The 26,560-nt window shown below is 37.5% G+C and overlaps 1 protein-coding gene across 1 annotated transcript in view; it reads left to right on the top strand.

Moving 5' to 3' along the window:
* The window catches only part of NDUFAF2 (NADH:ubiquinone oxidoreductase complex assembly factor 2), a 175,174-nt gene that overhangs the window by 113,388 nt on the left and 35,226 nt on the right, over nucleotides 1-26,560 (top strand). Inside the window, exon 3 of the mRNA XM_019414312.2 lies at nucleotides 15,184-15,224. Within this exon, the coding sequence (XP_019269857.1) occupies nucleotides 15,184-15,224 (41 nt within the window). The remainder of the gene's footprint in view (nucleotides 1-15,183; nucleotides 15,225-26,560) is intronic.

The following is a 26,560-nucleotide window of genomic DNA, read 5'->3' as shown; positions in this document are numbered from 1 at the left end:
AGCATCTATCAGAATTTCATTCCTTTCTCAAGCTGAATAACATTCCATTTTCTCCATATACCAGATTTTGTTCATTTGTTCATCCATCAATGGATCTCTGGATTATTTCCACCTTTGGGCTATTGAGTAATGCTGCTGTGAACATGGCTGTACAAATACCTGTAGATTTAAACCTAATTATGTAAATAATTGTGGTAAACATCAATGGTCTAAAATCTCTATGTAAAAGGTTGAAATTGTAAGAATTATGTAGAAGACAACTATGTGTATCAAACAGTGTAACCTAGTTGACAGTTATAGAACATTACCCTGAGAAATTGTAGAATTCATTTTTTTTTCAATTTATTCACCTTGATAGGTTATAAACTCTTGCCAAAAATTTTGGAGGTGGGAATACTTACTTATCTACTCATTGTGTGAGGCCAGGTTTACCCTGATACCAACTCTTGTCAGAGACAATAAAGAAAAGAATACTATAAACTAATATCCGACATAATCATAGATGCAGAAATCATTAACAAAATATTAGCAGACTGCATCCAGCAGTATATAAAAAAGGGCAATATGCCATAATGATGTGGAATTTATCCCAGTAATATAAGTTGGTTTAACATTTATTTATTTTTTTTTTCTTTTTTTTTTTTTTTTTAATATATGAAATTTACTGTCAAATTGGTTTCCATACAACACCCACTGCTCATCCCAAAAGGTGCCCTCCTCAATACCCATCACCCACCCTGCCCTCCCTCCCACCCCCCATCAACCCTCAGTTTGTTCTCAGTTTTTAACAGTCTCTAATGCTTTGGCTCTCTCCCACTCTAACCTCTTTTTTTTTTTTTTTTTTTTTTTCCTTCCCCTCCCCCATGGGTTTCTGTTATGTTTCTCAGGATCCACATAAGAGTGAAACCATATGGTATCTGTCTTTCTCTGTATGGCTTATTTCACTTAGCATCACACTCTCCAGTTCCATCCATGTTGCTACAAAAGGCCATATTTCATTTTTTCTCATTGCCACGTAGTATTCCATTGTGTATATAAACCACAATTTCTTTATCCATTCATCAGTTGATGGACATTTAGGCTCTTTCCATAATTTGGCTATTGTTGAGAGTGCCGCTATAAACATTGGGGTACAGGTGCCCCTATGCATCAGTACTCCTGTATCCCTTGGATAAATTCCTAGCAGTGCTATTGCTGGGTCATAGGGTAGGTCTATTTTTAATTTTCTGAGGAACCTCCACACTGCTTTCCAGAGCGGCTGCACCAATTTGCATTCCCACCAACAGTGCAAGAGGGTTCCTGTTTCTCCACATCCTCTCCAGCATCTATAGTCTCCTGATTTCTTCATTTTGGCCACTCTGACTGGCGTGAGGTGGTATCTGAGTGTGGTTTTGATTTGTATTTCCCTGATAAGGAGCGACGTTGAACATCTTTTCATGTGCCTGTTGGCCATCCGGATGTCTTCTTTAGAGAAGTGTCTATTCATGTTTTCTGCCCATTTCTTCACTGGGTTATTTGTTTTTCGGGTGTGGAGTTTGATGAGCTCTTTATAGATTTTGGATAGTAGCCCTTTGTCCGATGTGTCATTTGCAAATATCTTTTCCCATTCCGTTGGTTGCCTTTTAGTTTTGTTGGTTGTTTCCTTTGCTGTGCAGAAGCTTTTTATCTTCATAAGGTCCCAGTAATTCACTTTTGCTTTTAATTCCCTTGCCTTTGGGGATGTGCCGAGTAAGAGATTGCTACGGCTGAGGTCAGAGAGGTCTTTTCCTGCTTTCTCCTCTAAGGTTTTGATGGTTTCCTGTCTCACATTCAGGTCCTTTATCCATTTTGAGTTTATTTTTGTGAATGGTGTGAGAAAGTGGTCTAGTTTCAACCTTCTGCATGTTGCTGTCCAGTTCTCCCAGCACCATTTGTTAAAGAGACTGTCTTTTTTCCATTGGATGTTCTTTCCTGCTTTGTCAAAGATGAGTTGGCCATACGTTTGTGGGTCTAGTTCTGGGGTTTCTATTCTATTCCATTGGTCTATGTGTCTGTTTTTATGCCAATACCATGCTGTCTTGATGATGACAGCTTTGTAGTAGAGGCTAAAGTCTGGGATTGTGATGCCTCCTGCTTTGGTCTTCTTCTTCAAAATTACTTTGGCTATTCGGGGCCTTTTGTGGTTCCATATGAATTTTAGGATTGCTTGTTCTAGTTTCGAGAAGAATGCTGGTGCAATTTTGATTGGGATTGCATTGAATGTGTAGATAGCTTTGGGGAGTATTGACATTTTGACAATATTTATTCTTCCAATCCATGAGCAGGGAATGTCTTTCCATTTCTTTATATCTTCTTCAATTACCTGCATAAGCTTTCTATAGTTTTCAGCATACAGATCTTTTACATCTTTGGTTAGATTTATTCCTAGGTATTTTATGCTTCTTGGTGCAATTGTGAATGGGATCAGTTTCTTCATTTGTCTTTCTGTTGCTTCATTGTTAGTGTATAAGAATGCAACTGATTTCTGCACATTGATTTTGTATCCTGCAACTTTGCTGAATTCATGTATCAGTTCTAGCAGACTTTTGGTGGAGTCTATCGGATTTTCCATGTATAATATCATGTCATCTGCAAAAAGCGAAAGCTTGACTTCATCTTTGCCAATTTTGATGCCTTTGATTTTTCCTTTTGTTGTCTGATTGCTGATGCTAGAACTTCCAGCACTATATTAAACAGCAGCGGTGAGAGTGGGCATCCCTGTCGTGTTCCTGATCTCAGGGAAAAAGGTCTCAGTTTTTCCCCGTTGAGGATGATGTTAGCTGTGGGCTTTTCATAAATGGCTTTTATGATCTTTAAGTATGTTCCTTCTATCCCGACTTTCTCAAGGGTTTTTATTAAGAAAGGGTGCTGGATTTTGTCAAAGGCCTTTTCTGCATCGATTGACAGGATCATATGGTTCTTCTCTTTTTTTTTTGTTAATGTGATGTATCACGTTGATCGATTTGCAAATGTTGAACCAGCCCTGCATCCCAGGAATGAATCCCACTTGATCATGGTGAATAATTCTTTTTATATGCTGTTGAATTCGATTTGCTAGTATCTTATTAAGAATTTTTGCATCCATATTCATCAGGGATATTGGCCTGTAGTTCTCTTTTTTTACTGGGTCTCTGTCTGGTTTAGGAATCAAAGTTATACTGGCTTCATAGAATGAGTCTGGAAGTTTTCCTTCCCTTTCTATTTCTTGGAATAGCTTGAGAAGGATAGGTATTATCTCTGCTTTAAATGTCTGGTAGAACTCCCCTGGGAAGCCATCTGGTCCTGGACTCTTATTTGTTGGGAGATTTTTGATAACCGATTCAATTTCTTCGCTGGTTATGGGTCTGTTCAAGCTTTCTATTTCCTCCTGATTGAGTTTTGGAAGAGTGTGGGTGTTTAGAAATTTGTCCATTTCTTCCAGGTTGTCCAATTTGCTGGCATATAATTTTTCATAGTATTCCCTGATAATTGTTTGTATCTCTGAGGGATTGGTTGTAATCATTCCATTTTCATTCATGATTTTATCTATTTGGGTCATCTCCCTTTTCTTTTTGAGAAGCCTGGCTAGAGGTTTGTCAATTTTGTTTATTTTTTCAAAAAACCAACTCTTGGTTTCGTTGATCTGCTCTACAGTTTTTTTAGATTCTATATTGTTTATTTCTGCTCTGATCTTTATTATTTCTCTTCTTCTGCTGGGTTTAGGCTGCCTTTGCTGTTCTGCTTCTATTTCCTTTAGGTGTGCTGTTAGGTTTTGTATTTGGGATTTTTCTTGTTTCTTGAGATAGGCCTGGATTGCAATGTATTTTCCTCTCAGGACTGCCTTCGCTGCATCCCAGAGCGTTTGGATTGTTGTATTTTCATTTTCGTTTGTTTCCATATATGTTTTAATTTCTTCTCTAATTGCCTGGTTGACCCACTCATTCGTTAGTAGGGTGTTCTTTAACCTCCATGCTTTTGGAGGTTTTCCAGACTTTTTTCTGTGGTTGATTTCAAGCTTCATAGCATTGTGGTCTGAAAGTATGCATGGTATAATTTCAATTCTTGTAAACTTATGAAGGGCTGTTTTGTGACCCAGTATATGATCTATCTTGGAGAATGTTCCATGTGCACTCGAGAAGAAAGTATATTCTGTTGCTTTGGGATGCAGAGTTCTCAATATATCTGTCAAGTCCATCTGATCCAATGTATCATTCAGGGCCCTTGTTTCTTTATTGACTGTGTGTCTAGATGATCTATCCATTTCTGTAAGTGGGGTGTTAAAGTCCCCTGCAATGACCACATTCTTATCAATAAGGTTGCTTATGCTTATGAGTAATTGTTTTATATATCTGGGGGCTCGGGTATTTGGCGCATAGACATTTATAATAGTTAGCTCTTCCTGGTGGATAGACCCTGTGATTATTATATAATGCCCTTCTTCATCTCTTGTTACAGCCTTTAATTTAAAGTCTAGTTTGTCTGATATAAGTATGGCTACTCCAGCTTTCTTTTGGCTTCCAGGAGCATGATAAATAGTTCTCCATCCCCTCACTCTCAATCTAAAGGTGTCCTCAGATCTAAAATGAGTCTCTTGTAGACAGCAAATAGATGGGTCTTGTTTTTTTATCCATTCTGATACCCTATGTCTTTTAGTTGGTGCATTTAATCCATTTACATTCAGTGTTATTATAGAAAGATATGGGTTTAGAGTCATTGTGATGTCTGTATGTTTTATGCTTGTAGTGATGTCTCTGGTACTTTGTCTCACAGGATCCCCCTTAGGATCTCTTGTAGGGCTGGTTTCGTGGTGACAAATTCCTTCAGTTTTTGTTTGTTTGGGAAGACCTTTATCTCTCCTTCTATTCTAAATGACAGACTTGCTGGATAAAGGATTCTCGGCTGCATATTTTTTCTGTTTAGCACACTGTAGATATCGTGCCAAGCCTTTCTGGCCTGCCAAGTTTCAAAGGAGAGATCAGTCACGAGTCTTATAGGTCTCCCTTTATATGTGAGGGCACGTTTATCCCTTGCTGCTTTCAGAATTTTCTCTTTATCCTTGTATTTTGCCAGTTTCACTATGATATGTCATGCAGAAGATCGATTCAAGTTACGTCTGAAGGGAGTTCTCTGTGCCTCTTGGATTTCAATGCCTTTTTCCTTCCCCAGTTCAGGGAAGTTCTCAGCTATAATTTGTTCAAGTACCCCTTCAGCACCCTTCCCTCTCTCTTCCTCCTCTGGGATACCAATTATGCGTATATTATTTTTTTTTAGTGTATCACTTAGTTCTCTAATTTTCCCCTCATACTCCTGGATTTTTTTATCTCTCTTTCTTTCAGCTTCCTCTTTCTCCATAACTTTATCTTCTAGTTCACCTATTCTCTCCTCTGCCTCTTCAAGCCGAGCCATCGTGGATTCCATTTTGTTTTGCAATTCGTTTAAAGCGTTTTTCAACTCCTCGTGACTGTTCCTTAGTCCCTCGATCTTTGTGGCAAGAGATTCTCTGCTGTCCTGTATACTGTTTTCAAGCCCTGCGATTAATTTTATGACTATTATTCTAAATTCACTTTCTGTTATATTATTTAAATCCTTTTTGATCAGTTCGTTAGCTGTTGTTATTTCCTGGAGATTCTTCTGAGGGGAATTCTTCCGTTTGGTCATTTTGGAGAGTCCCTGGCGTGGTGAGGACCTGCAGTGCACTTCCCCTGTGCTGTGGTGTATAACTGGAGTTAGTGGGCGGGGCCGCAGTCCGACCCGATGTCTGCCCCCAGCCCACCGCTGGGGCCACAGTCAGACTGGTGTGTGCCTTCTCTTCCCCTCTCCTAGGGGCGGGATTCACTGTGGGGTGGCGTGTCCCGTCTGGGCTACTTGCACACTGCCAGGCTTGTGTTGCTGGGGATCTGGCGTATTAGCTGGGGTGGGTAGGCAAGGTGCACGGGGGCTGGAGGGGCAGGCTTAGCTCGCTTCTCCTTAGGTGATCCACTTCAGGAGGAGCCCTGTGGCAGCGGGAGGGAGTCAGATCCGCTGCCGGAGGTTTGGCTCCGCAGAAGCACAGAGTTGGGTGTTTGCGCGGAGCGAGCAAGTTCTCTGGCAGGAACTGGTTCCCTTTGGGATTTTGGCTGGGGGATGGGCGGGGGAGATGGCGCTGGCGCCTTTGTTCCCTGCCAAGCTGAGCTCTGCCGTCCGGGGGCTCAGCAGCTCTCCCTCCCTTTGTCCTCCAGCCTTCCCGCTTTCCGAGCAGAGCTGTTAACTTATGACCTCCCAGACGCTAAGTCGCGCTTGCTGTCGGAACACAGTCTGTCCGGCCCCTCCGCTTTTGCCAGCCAGACTCGGGGGCTCTGCTTGGCCGGCGAGCCGCCCCTCCGCCCCGGCTCCCTCCCGCCAGTGCGTGGAGCGCGCACCGCCTCGCCGCCCTTCCTACCCTCTTCCGTGGGCCTCTAGTCTGCGCTTGACTCCGGAGACTCCCTTCTGCTAATCCTCTGGCAGTTTTCTGGCGGTTTAACATTTAAAGATCAACATCGCCCCATTTCCCCCATCTCCCACCCCTGGTAGCCACCTACATTCCACATAAAAATGAGATCATGCAGTATTTTTCTTTCCATATCTAGCTTATTTCATTTACCATGTCTTCCAGATTCATCTGATATTGTCAAAGATGGCAGGACATTCTTCTTTTAAGACTGAATAATATATTCCATTGTAAATATATATATATATATGTGTATACATATACATATACATATATATATATACACACACACATACCATTCTTCCATCAATGGACATTAAAGTTGTTTCCATATCTTGGCTATTGCCAATAATGCTGCAGAGAACATGGGAGCACAGATATCTCTTCAAAATAATGATTTCATTTCCTTTGGATATGTATCCAGAAGAGGGATTTCTGGATCATATGGTAGTTCTAGTTTTAATTTTTTGAGGTAACTCCATACTATTTTCCATACTGGCTGTATCAGTTTACATTCCCACTGAACAGTACGTAGGGTTTTCTTTTCTCCACATCCTTACCAACACTTATTATCCTTTGTCTTTTTTGTTAAAACTATTTATTCATTCATTCATTCATTCATTCATTCATTTGCTTATTTATTTACTTGAGAGAGAGAGAGCAGGGGAGGGGCAGAGAGAGGGAGAGAAAGAATCCTAAGCAGGCTTCCCACTTAGCACAGAGCCGGACGTGAGGCTCAAGTCCACAGTCCTGTGACCACGACTTGAGCTGAAATCAAGAGACCCTCCACTGACTGAGCCACCCAGGCACCTCTATTCTTTGTCTTTTGATAATAGCCGTCCTAACCAGGTATGAGATGGTATCTCACTGTGCATTTCATTTGCATTTATATTCAACTTTTAACAAAGAAGAAAAATCATAATTTCATATTAGTACAGAAAAAATATTTGACAAAATTCACCATACATTCATAATTAAAAACTCTCTACACACGTGAACTGGGAAGTTCCTCAACCTAATAAAGGATATTAAGAGGAAAAAGCACTTACAAGTAACCAACCTCATATTCGATAGTAAAAGAACACTGTCCCCCCTAAAATTTGGAACAAAACAAGGGTATCCTCACTATTTTTATTTTATATTATCCTGGAAAATTCAAGTAAGTGCCATAAGGCTAGAAAAAGAAATAAAATGAATTCAGATAGGAAATGACAAAGTAAAAGCCTCTTCACAGATGACATAATTGTGCATAAAGACAACCTCAAAAAAATCTATAAAATAATGAATTTAGTAAGTTTTCAAGATATAAGGGCAATATGTTAAGACCACTTATCTATCTACATTTTATTACCAAACAATTGCTAAATGAATTTTTTTATTCTGTCACTTAAAATGCCATTAAAAACATGAAGTATTTAGGGATAATGTTACAAAAATATGTCTCTACAACCTGTACATTGAAAAATGTAAAATATTCCTAAGAGAAATTAAAGGAAATCTAAATAAGTGGAGAGATACACATTTTTGTGGTTCCGAAGTCAATAGTTAAAAGATTTTATTTGCCTAAATTTGATCTGTACATTTAGTGCATCCCAAGTCAAGATACTAGTAAATTTTTCTTTTTAAAATTAACATGCTGAGGGGCGCCTGGGTGCCTCAGTCGGTTAAGCGGCCGACTTGGGCTCAGGTAATGATTTCTCGGTCCATGAGTTCAAGCCCCACGTCGGGCTCTGTGCTGACAGCTCAGAGCCTGGAGCCTGTTTCAGATTGTGTGTCTCCCTCTCTCTGACCCTCCCTCATTCATGTTCTCTCTCTCTCTGTCTAAAAAATAAATAAACATTTAGAAAAATTAAAACAAAAAATTAACATGCTGATCCTAAATTTTGTATTAAAATGTAAAAGGATCTAGGATACCTAAAACACTTTTTTTTTCCTTTCAAATTTTTATTTAAATTCTAGTTAGTTAACATAGCATGTAATATTAGTTTCAGGTGTACAATTTAATGATTCATCACTTACATACAACACCCAGTCCTCATCACAACAAGTGTCCTCCTTAATCCTCATCACCTATGTAACCCCTCCCCCGGCCCACCTCCCCCCTCCCCATAACCAGTTTGTTCTCTATAGTTAAGACTCTTTATTGATTGCCTCTCTTTTTTCCCTATGTTCATTTGTTTTGTTTCTTAAATTTCCACAAATGAGTGAAATCATACGGTATTTTTATTTCTCTTATTTTTCTTAGCATAATGCTCTAGTTCCATCCATATCCTTGCAAATGGCAAGATTTCATTCTTTTTGATGGCTGAGAAATGTGTCAATTGTTGATAATGCTGCTGAAAACATTGGGGTGTGTGTATTCCTTTGGGTCAATATTTTTATATCCTTTGGGTAAATACCTAGTAGTGCAATTGTTGGATCATGGGGTAGTTCCATTTTTAACTTTTTGAGGAATCTCCATACTGCCTAAAACACTTTTTAAAAAGAACAAGGTTGGAGGATTTAACTTTAAAAAGCTACATTTTTCAAGACAGTTTAATACCACTATAATGATAGATATAAAATTAATGGAATCAAACTGAGAGTCCAGAAGTGTCCCTACATTTATATGGTCATTTGAGTTTTCAATGGGAAAAGGAAATTCTTTTCAACTACTGTTAAATAGTTGGATTTCCATATGAAAAAAAATAAACTTTGGTCTTTACCTCATATTAAATCTAAAACTTAAATTGAAATTGATCACAGACCTAAATGTGAAAGTTAAAGCTTTTAGAAGAAAACATTGGACTAAATCTTTCTATCATGGCATAGTCAAAGAATTATATAGGACACCACATATAAAAGAAAAAATATGATAAGTTGAACTTCATCAAAAAATTTTAAACTCTTTTTTAACAGATAACTCTGAACAAATGAAAAGATGGATGAAGAGAAAATTTGTGATACATATGTGACATAAAACTTGTATCCAGAATATGTAAAGAACTCTCACAACCCAATAATAGGACTAGCATCAGAAGTTAAAAAGAAGATATGTAACATCATTAGTTATCAAGGAATGCAAATTAAAACCATAGTGAAGTACCACTACATACCACTGACTCACTAGAATTTAAAAGATTAACAATACAAAGTGTTAATGAGGATGTAAAGCACCTGAAATGTACATAAATGTTTGGCCAATGTGTAAATGGTACATCTGCTTTGGGAAATAGCTTATTCTTTATAAACTTAAACACACTCTTACACTATAACCTGGAAATCTGCTGGGTATTAATCCAGAGATATAAAAACGTAGTCTACCCAAACACTTACTGAAAGTTTTCATAGCTGCTTTATTCATAAAAGCCCAAATTGAAAGTTCCCCAAACACCCAACAAAAATCAGTGGATAAACACATTGTCATTTTCTATATAGTGGAATATTACACAGGAATAAAAAGAATGAACTGCTGCTGTGCTCACTGTATTTATTTTTTATTACTCTGCATCAGTATTACCACAAACTTAGCTAAAAACACTATATATTTATCATTGCCTGGTTCCTGTGGTCTTGAGTCCAAGCCTAGATGGGTTCTCTACTTAGGGTCTCACATAGACTGCAAACCATGTCAATAGGTATCATCCAGGTCTGCATTCTCATCTGGAGGTTTGAGTGTGGAAGGATCCATTGTTCCACATGTGTGGTTATTCACAGAATTCAGCTCCTTGCAACTATAGGACTGTGAGCTTCAGTTTTTCACTTGATGCTGGCCAGAGACCACCCTAAGCTCCTAGAAGTCACTGAAAGTTCCTTGCCACATGGGATTCTTCAACATGCCACCTTTTCTCTTACAGCCAGCAAGGGAGAGCCTCCAGCAAATGGATGCTGTAAGCTTACATGACATAATCATGCACTCGTAGACATTCCATCTCCTTTGCCCTCTTATCATAGTTAGAAGTACGTCACAGGACCTGCCTTTACTCAAGGGAAAGAAACCATACAAAGGTGTGGACATGAAGAGATGGGGTTTGTGGAGGCTACCTTAAGAGTTTGTTCTCTACACACAGTTACATGGATGAACTTTAACAACATTATGTTGAGTAAAATAAGTTAGATGCAAAAGAGTGCATACTGTAAAATTCCATTTATATGAAACTGTAGGTAAGGCAGAACTCATCAACAGTGACAGAAAGTGTAGCACTACCTGGGAGCTGTGGATGGATTAGGGTGGGTGTTTGCATGTGGTCAGAGATAGGAAACTTGCAAGTGATGGAAACATTCTATATACTGATTTTGGTGCTGGTTAAAAGGTTGTAAACGTTTTTCAGAATTCATGGAATTGCACACTTAAAATGGTTTCACTGTATTGTTTATAAATTATATCAAACTAAAGAGGATTAAAGAAAAAGAATAGTAATAGGCTTGAGCATCCCCAAAATTTTAACTTAAATATGCCAGTTAAATCTAATAATGTCTTTAAGATATGCTCAAGAGTCAGTAATCAGAAAGTGACTCATTTCATAATATATCACTTGAAGAATTTTCACAGTTAAAAAGTAGGGATTCTTGTTTTTATAGATTTTTATAAGATATATACACCCAGAACTGGCAAAGATCATTTTTTAAAAGATGAGGCTTTATTATAGTGTTGTCTTCTCCTTGAGCGAATTAAACAACACATATTTCTAATGTAGTATCTTTTAGATGCAGACTCCTCACAAGCTTTCCATAATTTTAGTTCTGAATGATCACCTCCTGAATCTAGTGATAAATGTTTCATTTACCTTAACCCCTGTTGGCACTGCTTCTAAAAGTATATTAGCCGTTTCCAGTGCTTATAGAAATTTGAAAAATGTATGCTTCACGAAGTATTTTCCTGCTTGCTTCTTCTAGTCCCTTTTAGTGATTAATGGGAACTTTAATTTGCATGCTCACTTTTACGCTTATTATAGTGTGTTATGTTCCAATAAGAGTATTAAAGTTCAATGAAAATTTCATGCATACTAATGAGAATGCAGATGAACACTGATGAAAGAATGCTAGGATCTTAAGACATAAACTTTCCAGTTATCTTGCTAAATTCTATTCAAACAATGGTTACATTATAATGAAGACTGATACAGAATCCACCATACAGATATAATTAGCAATGGCAGAATCATTATATAATTTATAATTGGATCGAGGTTCAGTTCCAGATTGTTATGAGGATAAAAAAAAAGAAATGTAATGATTTGATATTAATGCATATTTTTATTCTTCCTCTTCCTAACCTTTGCCAACCTTCAGCAGGATATTTCTTTTGTTGCATAGAGTGATTGGGAAAGTTAGGGATGATTATATAAATGAGTGATCACATTGAATATTTCCAGCTGTAACCTTTATTGGATACATAGCAGTAAATGGTCCTCAACCATCATCTCAAGAACATTTCAAGTATCTGGTTATTGTAGAATTATACAAATGTATATCAGCAATTGCATTTATTTATCAAGATAAAACTAAGATCTTTTTCCTTGAGCCATTTAAAACAAAGCTAAAGGAAGTCCTATATCTTTCCTTAGAGAATAGTGTGTCCCATGAGGGTAACTATTCTAGGCAGTACTTAATACGTTATCTGAGTTATACTGCATTCTTCTGTGCATGAATTTTATAAACTTATACAAAACAAGTAAACTTTAGAAAACACGTATCAGAGTTTACTCAATCTATTAATTCAGGGATTTTTTTGAAAATTATTTAGATTCTCTTGAAGTATTTTTCTTATTTTAACCTTACAAAGAAACTGGAAATGTTGTTTTATGGACTTATTGATAAGACAGTTTGTTGTTTTAAGTTGTTTTTCTCATGGTGGTAGTTGTTGTTTTAAGTTGTTTTTCTCATGGTGGTAGTAAGTATGCATTGTGCCGTGATACTTTTCCAGCATGATCTAAAGCCAACAGTATATGTTCACAGACTCTGGAGTACATGGTCTTCATTAGTAAAAAGTGTAGCAGTTAATAATGATTTTTATTTTAGATATTATGAAAGTGTTTTTGAATCAGGATAGATCATTCTTGATATAAGGCTTATACTTACTGGTTGCCCTACCACAGGGGTTGGCAAACTTTCTTTAAAGGGCCAAGTGATAAGTATTTTAGCCTTTGTGGGCTCTACAAGTGTGGCTATGTGCCAATAGAACCTTATTTACTGACAGTGAAATTTGAATTCTATGTAATTTTCATGTGTCATGAAATATTATTCTTCCTTTGATATTTTTTTCAACCATTTAAAAATGTAAAACAAGTTACAAGCAGAATTTGACTCTCAAGTTGTGTAGTTAGCCAACCCCTGCCCTAGCAGTTGATTTTTCTTAATTAAGTTTTTAATCTAATTTAAAACTGAAGATTTACTGCTTAAAACCTTTTAGAGGTATATGACTTATGTTGAATTATTTTATAAGAAGCTCTATCCTGGGGGAAAAAATGCCGATAAATAAAGCTAAGTAACTTTTATTTTGACCATAAGAAGGCAGTTGAAAATTCCATAAAGCACTCATTTCCTTGATTGCACAGAGGAATCTTGCTATTGCTAAGCTGGGTTTTCTAACACAGGTAAAAATCCCATTACAGCAAATATTTGTGTAGTGGAAATATTTTATAGTGGAAGTATTCGTTCCACAGCTGTATTAAGCACCTACTCTTTTGAGGCATTTAGCCGGTAGAAAAATAAATCTCCCATGGATGCATCTTGCTCCTGACAGCCTTACAAGCCTAATAAGGAATATAAAATCTGTACAACTTGGGGCTAGAAATGGACCAAATAGGAGTGGAAGCTAACGAGAAAGAGAACGCAGGGGCGCCTGGGTGGCTCAGTTGGTTAAGTATCTGACTTCAGCTCAGGTCATAATCTTGCGGTCTGTGAGTTCAAGCCCCACATTGGGCTCTGGGCTAACAGCTCAGAGCCTGGAGCCTGCTTCGGATTCTGTGTCTCCTTCTCCCTCTGTCCCTCCCCCACTCACACTCTATCTCTCTCTGTCTCTCAAAAATGGATAAATGGTAAAAATAAATAAATAAATAAATATTAAAAATTTAAAAAAGAATAAAAAGAATACAGAGAAAAACAACAGGGGTAGAAACTCAGAAGTAGGAGTAGAGAAGATAAAACACTGGAACTATATTAAAAATACTTATATGGGATTAGTGCAAGGCCGACAATTGAATGTTGCTCATTGTACCCCAATAACCATTCAGTACTGGGTTTGTCTGGAGGACAGTTCCTGCCTGGTGCTGTTGCTTGGATGACAAAAGGCAGGCTGGTGGAGCTGGTCTGAATAAAAGGTAGCTGGTAAACAGAGCTCAGGTTTTAGAGCCATTTTAACAAGGGGTTGATTCCCAGGCTGTTGAGTTTAGGCAGATTGCTTAATCTTTCTGAAACTCAGTTTCCCAAACTGTAAAATGGGGTCTGCAATTCTTATTTTCTGACTTGTAATTAAGAGTGCAACCTTTTCTTCCTAGTTTTGTGTTCTTTGCTTGTTGCTAACTGAAATTTGAGAGGCAGCTTAGTAGAATGTGGATATCTTTTGGAGCTAGAAATGGGGACAACTCTGGACTCACATGCTACCATTAGTACTTACTGTATAAATTTGAGACAGTTATTTAATTTCTCTATTAAATAAGGATACCTCACAATTTTGTAATGAAAATTAAATCAACTAAAGTGAGGGGGAAAAAGAAAGACTCCAATTAAATCAGTCGGTTAAGCATTCGACTTCGGCTCAGGTCATGATCTGACGGTTCATGGATTTGAGCCCCGCGTTGGGCTCTGTGCTGACAGCTCAGAGCCTGGAACCTGCTTCAGACTCTGTGTCTCCTCCTCTCTCTGCCCCTCCCATGCTCATGCTCTGTCTCTCTCTGTCTCTCAATAATAATAAATAAACGTTAAAAAGAATTAACTAAAGTGATCAGTTTTCTACTTTTTAAAGACCAAATTCCTACAATATATTTTCTTGATATATTCTTATAGTCCAAGCTGATACTATTGCTCTTAGGGTTTTTTTTTTCAGCCTATTTTAAAAAATATAGCTGTATTGAATTATAGAGATAATAATAGTTAATAATAATATTAATAATATTAACTTAGACTTAATGCTTACTGTACGCCAGGCTCTGAGCTAAAAATTTGTATATATAACTTCATATACTTTTCACAACTGTTAAATGTAGATATTATTATAATTTATATTTTGCAGATTGGAAATATGATGCTTACAAAATTAAGTAGTTTGCCCCGATTACACAGCTAGTAAGGGATGCAGTCGAGATTTGAACCCAGAAAGGCTGATTCTACTCTCCTAAACACCATCTTCCATGTGATTCATATACACTTCCCTTGAGGCAGCTGGCCCACTTGCTTCCTGTTGCTACAAACATTGAGCACTCAGTGGAAATCAGGCACTTATTAGGTCTGATTTTGGAAATGGAACTGCCTTTCTTTATTGAACTCCCTATGCTCTTGTATTTTTTCAGGACACAAATCATTACCTGACATCGTATATTTGTGTGTTTGTTTTCTGTTCCCCTTCACTAGTATATATTTTGCAGAAGAGGAGAAAATTCATGTTTGGTCCCTCCTTAGATATCCAGTGCCTAAAATAACATGTAACAGGTGCTCAATAAATATTTGTTTTATGCATGAATAAGTAAAGTGTTTGTGCAAATTATCAAAAATTTACATTTAAGTATTATTTGTCTTTCTAGCTTGGATTAGAGGAAAAAGAAAGACTCCACCTACGATGGAGGTAAGAATACACAACAAAAATATTCAAATAGCATGTATTTATAATGCTGTGTTTCTCAGTTGGGAGTTTACATGAAGCCTCAGAATAAATATTATGCATCTTCCCAGAGTGTTCATTTTACTCCACAGACAAGAATTTAAAACATCTTTATAATAAATGCACAAGTTATATAATATAACATTCAATTCACAGGAATTTTAAAATGAAAAAATACAAATGCAATACAAAATAAAAATATTTTTTAGAAAGTTTAGACTTAAAGCAGCTTACATCAGGATGTTTTGCCTGGTTCCTGGGAGCTGTGTTCTGCTATGGGTGCTTTGGTGGAAAAGTCTGAGAAATACTGAATCTCATGGTTCTATCCAAATCATCCTGTGCTTATTTTTCCCTCAATTTTATATCAAATGTAAAATGTTATAATTTTATATACATTTAACTCTATCATATCTGAAGAAACCTTAAAATACACAATTAGCATGTAACATGGAATACTCAGTATAATAGATGAATTTTTATTTTAAACTTTAAAAACAGTTTTGGTAGCACAGAGAATAAAAAGTATAGCATTGCTGTGGTGTAGCATTTTTAAAACATAGTTATTTCATAATTTTTATTTTAAAACAATATCCTAAAGTGTTCTAAAATTGTTTTGTTAGAATTAAATGTATTCCATAAGAGGAAATTTTCCAAATTGATTAGTATACTGCCTTCTCCTTTTCTTGTGTTTAGGACCTCCCTCTTCTTTTCTCTCCACTTTTCCTTCACTACTACAGCCCTGATGACAACAGAAATGTTGCTCCACCAGTCAGGCCCCACTTGTTGAGAGGTGGGGTACACCAGGGCAGAACTCATGGTGACCCATAAACTGACATACATATGCTCCATTTCTCCTATACTGACCCCATCAGTGTTTGTCAGGCTGGGCTCTGAACAAGCTTATCTCTAAGCCCATTTATAGCTTTGTATGTTACTTCCACTTTTGCCCTGCCTTACTCTTGTCAGATCTTTCTAATATCTGTGAACCTTGGAAATAAAAGGGAAGAAAAAGTCATTGTGATTCAAGATTCAGAAGCATCCCCAGTGGTTTGCAGTGCTAGGAATCATCAAGGAGACCTTCCAATTCCTCTTCACTTGGCCATATTAAGACTTCTTAGTCTCAGAGCTAAAGCAGTTTCTTCTAACCTCAGAATTCTGAAAGCCTTCTTCCATGGAAACACTGATGTGCAAAGTGATTAGATGAAGGCACCTGAACCTATTAGAGCTAAGACACCACCCCTGTAAATTTCAAGTAATCCCAGCATTTCAGACAAGCTCCAATCAGAACAGTGAGATCAAGTCATTCTATCCATGATGCTCACATTCTTGAATATCGGAATAGGAGCCTTCCCTTGCATCTTTTCTAATGTATTATCACTGTCATCCTTCTTTATGCTCTTCTGCATCCTCCACACACACACACACACACACACACACACACACACACACACACACACACACACTTTCCTCCCTCTTGATCTCTTCCATTGTGTTTCAGAAATTTCTGTTTCTTTGTTAGCAATTTATCCTTAACTTTTAATATTTCCTAGGAACTTTCTCTACCACAAACCTCAACTGAAATCTGCCTGTGTCTGAAAGATAGTGAGCCTCCTTGTGCTCATTTTACCACAACCCACAGAAAGAATGTGGGTTCAACTGTTTCTTTCTTTCCCTTTTCCCTTCCAAAATATTCTTTCATTTTGTGAACCTAGGGGAGAGTAGTAACTTTGTGACCTAAGTATGTTTTTCTCCACCTATTTATAATTTTTGTCTCTCCCAACCTCCAGGCCACTCCCCACCCTGATGGTGAAGATGAGAACCAGACTTAGAGACTTCTTCAATGCCTTCCCAAGTCTTAGCTGTTCAGTTTTTTTTTTACTCCATCCACACTAATATCCATACCTCAAGTGAACAACCACTAATGTAGCCACACCTTAGTTCTTACCATCACCAAACACCATTCTACCACTACAGTTTGTAAACTCTTAAATCCCAGATTCTACATATGTCCGATTAAGAGAAAACTACTTAATTTAAAGTAAGACAAGTTTACAGAAAGCCACAGGAATTAAATATATGGCTTAATGGGTTATTATAAGGTGAATTCCACAAGGTCAGAAATAGAACTTTGTCATCTAATCCAGAATCATGTACTCTGTCATAATACAGCCTCCCCCAAAAGCAACCCTGAACCTTTTGCAGTAAATTTATAAAATTTTATCACCCAAATGTACATTATAGTTTAGAGTTTTACATTTTTTAAAAACTTCATATTTGATTTAAATCTCCATCAATCTCTGTGGTTCTCCTCTATCCCTTTTATTTTCTTATAAATTTGTCTGTTGAAAAACCCAGCCTATTTAACCTGTAGATCATGCCACAGTTTAGATTTTGTTGATCTTATGTTATTCATGTTCGTTCACGATGTTCCTCTGTCCTCTGTCTTTCCTTCAGTTTGGCACCTGCATCCAGAAGCTGGCTACTCATGTTTGATCTTTTTGTCAAGACTGTAGAAAATGTTTGGCAAGACTGTGGGAGAGCATATCTGGTTGTCCCTCTTTTTGTGATTTGCACAGTTGCTTATGCTTCATACCTATGTCACTTCATTGGAAACAACCTCCTAATCTTGCATGTCTGTTAAAACTAGTTAGTTTTCAAGATGCTACCAGCATTTGAGCTCTCTACGTTTTTTTCAAATCTCTTAGTGAACTCCCACCCCCAAATAGACTTCTGTCTCTTCTACCTGTACGCTACGGCTAAAGGTTAGCTAGTAACAATTAGAGTGCCATTTATAGTAGTGTCAGAAAATATTAAATACCCTGATATAAATTAAGCAAAATATATGCAAGACATGTACACTTAAAACTACAGAATGCTGTCGAGAGAAATTGAAGAAGACCTAAATTAATGGAGAGAAATATCTGTTCGTGGGTTGGAATATTTAATTGCTAAGACGTTACTTCTTCCAAATTGATCTGCAGCAGCAAAGCTTATACTTTATCATGCATCACCATCACCAGGAAGGCTTGTTAAAACACAGATTGCAGGTCCCAGCCCCAGAGTGGTTGATCCACTAGGTCTTAGGGTGAGGCTTGAATATTTTCATTGCATCAAGATCCTTGGTGATACTAATGCTGCTGGTCAAGAGCCCATGCCTTGCAAACCACTGGTGTAGAGAGTTAGTCAAATAAAAATTAAGTTAAAATTCCACCAGACTTGTAGAAATCAAGATATAGATGAATTGTAAAATATATTTGAAAATGCAAAGGCCCTAAAGTAGCTGAAAGCAATCATGAAAAAGGAGATTAAAAATTAAAGAACTTACACTGTCTGGCACTAAGACTTACTCTAAAACTGTAGTAATGAGGTACTGGGATAAGGATATATAAATAAATGAATGGAAAAGAATAGAGAATCCAGGGGCGCCTGGGTGGCTCAGTCGGTTAAGCGTCCGACTTTGGTTCAGGTCATGATCTCACAGTTTGTGGGTTTGAGCACCACATTGGGCTCTGTGCTGATGGTTCAGAGCCTGGAGCCTGCTTCAGATTCTGTGTCTCCTTCTGTCTCTGCCCCTCCCCCACTTGTGCTCTGTCTCTCTCTGTCTCTCAAAAATAAATAAATGTAAAAAAAAGAATAGAGAATCCAGAAGTAGACACCATACAGCCAATTGGCTTTGACAATAGCACCAAAGGAACACAATTACAAATGGAAAGACTTTTCAACAAATGGTGTTAGAATAACTTAATGTCCACATGGAAAAAATAAAGATCCCTACCTGACATCATGTGCCAGTATTAATTCAAGATGGAACATAGACTAAACATAAAAGCTAAAACTTAAAATCCTTCTAGAAGAAACCATAGTGGAATATTTTCACAATTTTGGGGTAAACAAGAGATAGCGCTATCCAGAAGGGAGAAGCATTGATCATTTGAACTTAATCAAAATTAAAACTAAGCTTCTCAAAAAATAACATTAGCAAAGCAGTAAACTGGGAGAAAATAATCACAGTGTATGTATTTGACAAGACTCGTATCCAGACTATACAAAGAACACCTCAACTCAATGATTTAAAAGAAAAGAAGGCAACGCTAATAAAAATTGGGTAAAAATCTTGAACAGTCACTTTATAAAATACAAGAATGAGCACTAAGCCTATGAAAAGATACTCACCATCTCTAGTCATCAGGGAAACCACAATGAGATGCCACTCTACTAGACACACAAGAAAAGAGCTAAAATTCAAAAGATTAACAATAACTAGAGCAACCATACCTTTCATGTAGTACTGGTTGTTGTAAAAATAATGCAACCACATTAAAAAACTGGCTGTTTTTTATAAAATCAAACACATCTACCCTCTGACACCAGTTTTTTTTTCTCCTGGCCCCTTTCAAGTCTGAGGGAATAAATATTTAGGCATATTTCTTGGGAAGCTCTGTCCGAAAGAAGGTCTAGTTGCCTGGCAGACCATGAATGGCCTCCTGATTTGTGCCCAGCCCACGTTTTCTTACTTTCCTCCTTCTGCTTGTTATACCCACTCAACTCTACAAGAACTCCCTACTGTTTCTCAGGTTTCCTGTCTTTTCCCTCTCTCATCAGCTGGCACACTTCTGCTTGTGCTTAGTTCCCTTTAAAGTTTTTTGATGGGATTCTTTGATTCCCTTTAAAATTCCTCGACTGTTTGCTCAACTTTTCATCGTGTAGAGTTAATCGCTCCTATCTAATTAGAACTGTACTGCCATGTACAGCTGTGTAGCTCTTCGAGTTCAGTATTATAACTCTCTGTTTTATTTTTCCATCTTTCTGACTATAGTATGAGCTGTATGGCACAAGACATATTTGTTTGTATGTCACAGATACCTAACACAGAGCCTGATTAATTATTTGATAAGCTTTTGTTGACAGAATTGGAAATCTCATTGCCATGTAAGTGTATTTCATGGTCTCCATGCAGAGTTTGAATTTCCAACAACCCACTGTAAAATGACCTGATAAAACTGAACATATTTTGAATTTGAGCATTGCCTGTACTGTATTGTTACTGTTGGTTGCCAATATAGTAAAGCACCTATTCGTCAGTGTGGTACAAGTTGAATTAATATTTCACAAAATTAATGAGGTAGACTTTTCCTAGTGATGACCATATTCCATTTGAAGTCACGTATAGCAAATATTTTTAAATATTTCTTCTTCTTTCATACTGACAGAACAGTAGGAAACAAAGTTTTCTGTTGTAAAAAGTAAATAAATGTATTGCCAAATATTGACAAAATACATGACTCAGCAATAGGTTTACAGACACTAGAAGAAAGCTATAATATTGGACCTCACCTATTTCATTTTTAATACATATACTCCATAAAAAAAGGAAGAGAAAATTCTAGAAGCCAGTAGAAATGGAGATGGTGATGCTGTAGTCAAATGAAAGGTTGGGGTAGCTAGGTGGGATAATACTTAACAGTAATTCCTTTACTTGACTATGTTCTCAGATCTGACCTAGAAGCTCCAAAGAGTCACTTTTGTCCATGTCCAAGGTGATTTGGCTCTAAAAGATATCACAATGACTAAAAGATAAATATGTGAGTTTAAAATAGTTGCCAGAATTCCAATCTGTTAATTTACAATAGAAATTCAATTAGCACAGGAAAAAACAGTAGGTTACCTGGTAAGTATGACATTAGGATAAAGGGAGTTAAGTAAAATAAATGTTTAATTGCATCAGGGCTATAACTGCCTATTGTGTCCATCTCACAATAGGGATAATCTGACCCATAGGAATGGAAATATTTAAATAGAATTGGCCACAGTTCCTAACATCTGTCTCTATACTAGGAATAACCTTATGATTTGGAATAGTAAAAATTGCCATGTGCTGGTTGAGACTTTTGCTTTCAGGGATGCTGTTTTTATGGACTGCCAGCATTTGTCTCTGTGATCTCTTCTTTTCTTTGCTTCCCCATTCTGACTGACATATTATTTCTTTTGCTATTACAGTGGTTACATTATGATCAAATGTTGCTGATCCTGCAGATGTTCTTTAGTTTATTCTTTTCACATCACTGTTCTGACCTGTAAGATGTTGATCTTACAGTTCAATTTTTAGAAAAAAATCTTATTTCTGAATTCTTTTCATAAAGTTTTATTTTTAAGTAATCTCTACACCCAACATGGGACTCGAACTCATGACCCCAAGGTCAAGAGTCGCATGTTCCACCAACTGAACCAGCATGTGCCCCTTACTTATGAATTCTTGAGTCCCATTTCACCATTGTCTCCAAGTAACTGACACTTATTGCTTGAGTTCTCAGTACCCAGTATTATTATGTTCATTTTAGAAGTTACAAAATTGAAATGTCTTTTAAAATGGATATTTTGCATATGTAACCCCACTTTCCTGCTGCCTTAAATTGCAAAGATGGATTTTGGACCCCTACCTCAAACCTCACACTCACTTCTGGTTATGAAGTGGAAATGGATAAGAATATTGCAACATGTTCATATAGTAGGTTACAGCATGATTCATTAAAAATAAATAAACTAGGGCTGCCTGGGTGGCTCAGACGGTTAAGCATCCATCTCTTGATTTTGGCTCAGGTCATAATCTCATAGTTTGTGGGTTCCAGCACTGCATCAAGCCCTGTGCTGACAGCATGGAGCCTGCTTGAGATTCTCTCTCTCTGCCCTTCCCCTGCTTCCTCTCTCTCTCTCTCTCTCTCTCTCTCTCTCTCTCTCTCTCTCAATAAATAACCTTAAAAAAATGAATGAACTAGAGCCACATTTATCAATGGGGATAAATCTCAGAAACATGATGTCAAACAAAAAGAGCAAGTTACAGAAGATTTCATACAGTACAATACTATTTATATAAAGTTTGAAAGCAAGGAAAGATTAATGGACCGTCAAGTAAAGTTAGCAAGTTAAACTCTGAGTTTACTTTTTCTTTGCAAGCCTAATGAAAACAACAGCAAAGGGATTTGTTTTAAAAAGCATAAACCTATAAGGTCAAAGAAATTGAAGAGACAAAAACAGCAACAGTGTTTTAGAAGCTGGAAAGCAGACGAACAGGTGGTAACAGATTTAGCAAAATGGAGAATGGCTTCTCATCCAGCAGAGAAGAAAGCCCAGAAGCAACCAGGTTTATATCACAGAACCTCAGAATGTTCAGTAATTGGCAGTGCCAGGAAATTCTAAAAGTGGAGTTGAGGCTGGTGCTAAAAACAGTAACTTAGTTGAAAATCTGCTTAAGAAGCAATTAGATGCTAACCAGTAAATTGTAGGTGCAATAATAGAGTTGGAAAATCACCATTTTTCAGTGATCATTGTAATAGCTTATTCAGGGAAAAATTATTAGTGGGTGCTAAAACCATTGGGTCAAATTTTGTTGGGAAACACAATATTTACATGATCTCAGGGCACCTGGGTGGCTCAGTTGGTTATATCTGCCTTCAGCCCAGGTCATGATCTCACAGTTCGTGGTTTCAAGCCCCGCATGGTGCTCTGCACTGACAGCATGGAGCCTGCTTCGGATCCTCTGTCTCCCACTCTCTCAGCCCCTCCCCCGTTCTCTTTCTCTCTCTCTCTCAAAAATAAAATAAACATTTAAAAAAAGATATTTAGGGGCGCCTGGGTGGCGCAGTCGGTTAAGCGTCCGACTTCAGCCAGGTCACGATCTCGCGGTCCGTGAGTTCGAGCCCCGCGTCAGGCTCTGGGCTGATGGCTCGGAGCCTGGAGCCTGTTTCCGATTCTGTGTCTCCCTCTCTCTCTGCCCCTCCCCCGTTCATGCTCTGTCTCTCTCTGTCCCAAAAATAAATAAAAAACGTTGAAAAAAAAAATTTAAAAAAAGATATTTACATGATCTCAAGGTATCTCCCAACAGATTGCTTATTAATTTCAAAGGGGAAAAAAAAGGTATACTTAGAGTAGACAAATCTAGTGGATACCACCTTAAACAAGTAGGACAGACTTCATATGTGTGCCTCCTTGTATAATGCACTGAGAATAAGGTAATATTTATGTTGTATTTCTTCAAATACAGAACCCTAATCTAATCATGAGGGCAAAGCCAGAAAACCTAAATTGGAACACATGTCATTAAACACCAGATGGGTCATGTTAGTGTTATGAACAACAAAGAAAGACTGATCAACACGACAATTAAATGTAATATGTGACCCTGGATTGGGGAAAAAACTTAGCCATAAAGGACAGTATTGGGGTAATTAGTAAAATTTGAACATGAACCATATGTTAAATAATAGCACTGTATCAGTGTTAAGTCTTCTGGAAAAAAAAAAAAAAGAGAAGGATGCTATTAAATTCTTTTTGTGAAAGTCTGAAAACCCAGCAACTTCTCTCCCATTTGAAAACTGGGAGTTTATTTATGGAAAGTTTATTTATTTATCCAGACAAATTTGAGTGAAGAGGTACCAGTCAGAAAAGAGAGTGATTAAAGGAACATATACTTACTGAACTTAACAAATGAGGTTGAGTTAAAGCTAAGTACATCGACAATAAACAGAATTTACTTATTATTTCCAAGAAAAACAGAACTTAGGTAGGAAAAAGAAAAATCCTAGTATACTAGATAACTTACTTGTTATAGTGTTTATTCATAATATAAATATTGAATATTGATCTATAACTATTTGGAGAGTATTCAGTCTCAAGAAGGATGAGGTAAATCCTCACTTTCTTTTTTTTTTTAAGTTTATTTTGAGAGAGAGAGAGAGAGAGAGAGAGAGAGAGAGAGAGTGAGGGCAATTGGGGGAGGGGCAGAGAGAGGAGGAGATAGGGAATCCCAAGCAGGCTTCAACACTGTCAGTACAGTGCCCCATGCGAGGCTCGAACTCATGAATCATGATATGGTGACCTGGGCTAAAGTAAGACACTTAGATGACTGAGCCACCCAGATGCCCCATAAATCCTCATTTTCAGTAATAAGTCAATATACAGTGCTTAAAATTGGAAAGTAAAGAAGTAGTAACACAAAAACGTTTTTAGATATCGTGGAGGATTTAGGAGCAGAGTCTTCCTTTATAGCTGTCAAACAGTTTCTCAGCTCCCTTGTTTGGCCTGGGCCATAACCAGAAGCATCATTTGAAAGCATATCATAAATATTTTAGAACAATGTAGCCCTATAAGTTATGTGAATATATAATTTTTATTTAAAGAGAAGAATTTTGAAAAACATACGTGATGCTGTAGATGAGAGGTAGCAAAGTTTTTCTTCAGAGCACCGTATAGTAAATATTTCAGGTGTCGTGAGACACGGTCTCGTTGCTCCTGTTCCTAACTCTGCCATGGTAGTGTGAAAGCAGTTATAGACTACATATATGAGTGAGTGTGGCTATGTGCGGTGTAACTTTATTTATAAAACAAGTGGTGGGTGGATCCAAGTTTGCTAACCGCTCCTACTGATTACTGGTTTTCAAATTGGCATACCTCTACCCCTGAGAACACGAAGATGTCCAGTGGGATATGCGGGTATGGATGGCCTTAAAGAAACTAATTTCCGTATTCTCTCTTTCCATATGTCATCTTTCCTAAAAACGATCTGTCTGAGAACTCTTTCTGGTCTGCCAGTTCTCCTTTTTGACATCTTTCGTAATTATCTGTCTCCCACTTTTCAAAAGAAAAGCTTACCCCTTGTCCTTGCTAAATCTTACTGTGGTGCATTGCCTTGGGGTTTAAAAATCTCCAGGGCACCAAACAGAGACTACTGGAGAGTGAATTTCTCCTGAGGGATAGTCTCTTGAGACTAAACCAGAGAAATCTTCAGTAAAAATTACTGAACGGGGCAGCACATTATTTCAGCCAGCTGACAAACTCATGGCAAGGATCCATGCCTTCTAGTTTCTTTGTCCACCTAGATAACCATTTATCTATCTTAAAATTAAAATCCACAAGTGAGAAAGTTGTCATAGAGACACATAATAATACATTTATTTGAATTTAAAAATTAAGTTAGACTTCTTCTGACAGAGAAGTCAGATTTGGCTGATTGGGTTTGACAATGAGGACTGGCTTTGCCAATTAAGTTATACGGCTATATTTTCCATAAATTGAGTAAGTTAAACTGCAGCTCCAAGGCTTTGACAAAAACATATTTAGAGGATGCATTCAATATGCAATAAACTTGAAAATACATCTTGTGCCATTATTTAAGTGTCAATTTAAACGTGCAAGATGGTAGATAGTTTTCAAAGGTCTTAGGAGATAAGTGTGCAAAACAAAGAGGAAATCACTGCTGCTGTTGTTTATGGGTATATAAACATGCAGTGGGGTGCCTGGGTGGCTCAGTCAGTGTGCGATCCAGCCCTGCATCAGGGGGCTCTGTGCTGGGCATGGAGCCTGCTTGAGATTCTCTCTCTCTCCTTCTCCCTCTGTCCTTTCCCTGCTTGTGCTCGCACATGTGCTCTCGCTCGCTCGCTCTCTCTCTCTGTCTCTCTCTCAAAACATAAGAATAAAGATGTAATAAAAGTGTTAAAAACATGCATGAGGGGCACCTGGGTGGCTCAGCCGGTTAAGAGTCCGACTTTGGCTCAGGTCACGATCTCATGGTTCGTTTCCTGAGTTAGAACCCCACGTCAGGCTCTATACTGACAGCTCAGAGCCTGGAGCCTGCTTCAGATTCTGTCTCTGTCTCTGTCTCTTTGCCCCTCCTCTACTTGCTCTCTGTCTCTCTCTCAAATATAAAACATAAAAATAAATAAAATAAAATAAAATAAAATAAAAACACATGAAAATGATAGACAAGAAATTGAGAGTAGTTGTTACCTCTGGGGAAGGAGAATTTGGGGGGAGGGGTCACAGAGTGTTTTATGGATCATATCTGTAGTGTTTTATTTCTCAAGCTGTATGTTGGTCATATCTGTACTGCTTTATCTGTGGTATTTTAATTCTTAAGTTGATTATAGCTATAGTATTTTGTTTCCTAAGCTGGATATTGGCCACTTAGATATATGTAATATTATTAACTATATTTATACACTTGAAATATTTTATTAAAAAATAATACAATGTGTGGAAATTAAGAAACAAAACAGATGAACATAAGGGAAGGGAAGGAAAAACAAAATATGATAAAAACAGAGAGGGAGGCAAACCCTAAGAGCCTCTTGAATACAGAGAACAAACTGAGCGTTGTGGAGGGGTACTGGGTGGGGGATGGGCTAAATGGGTGATTGTCATTAAGGAGGGCACTTGCTGGTATGAGCACTGGGTGTTATATGTAAGTGATGAATCACTAAATTCTACTTCTGAAACCAATATTATACTATATGTTAATATGAATTTAA

This window comes from Panthera pardus, unplaced genomic scaffold (genome assembly GCF_024362965.1).
Source record: "Panthera pardus isolate Hobbes unplaced genomic scaffold, ASM2436296v1 HiC_scaffold_2, whole genome shotgun sequence".
Classification (NCBI taxonomy): domain Eukaryota; kingdom Metazoa; phylum Chordata; class Mammalia; order Carnivora; family Felidae; genus Panthera; species Panthera pardus.
The sequence above is the reverse complement of the archived record's forward strand: the minus strand, read 5'-3'. Positions and strand labels throughout refer to the sequence as shown.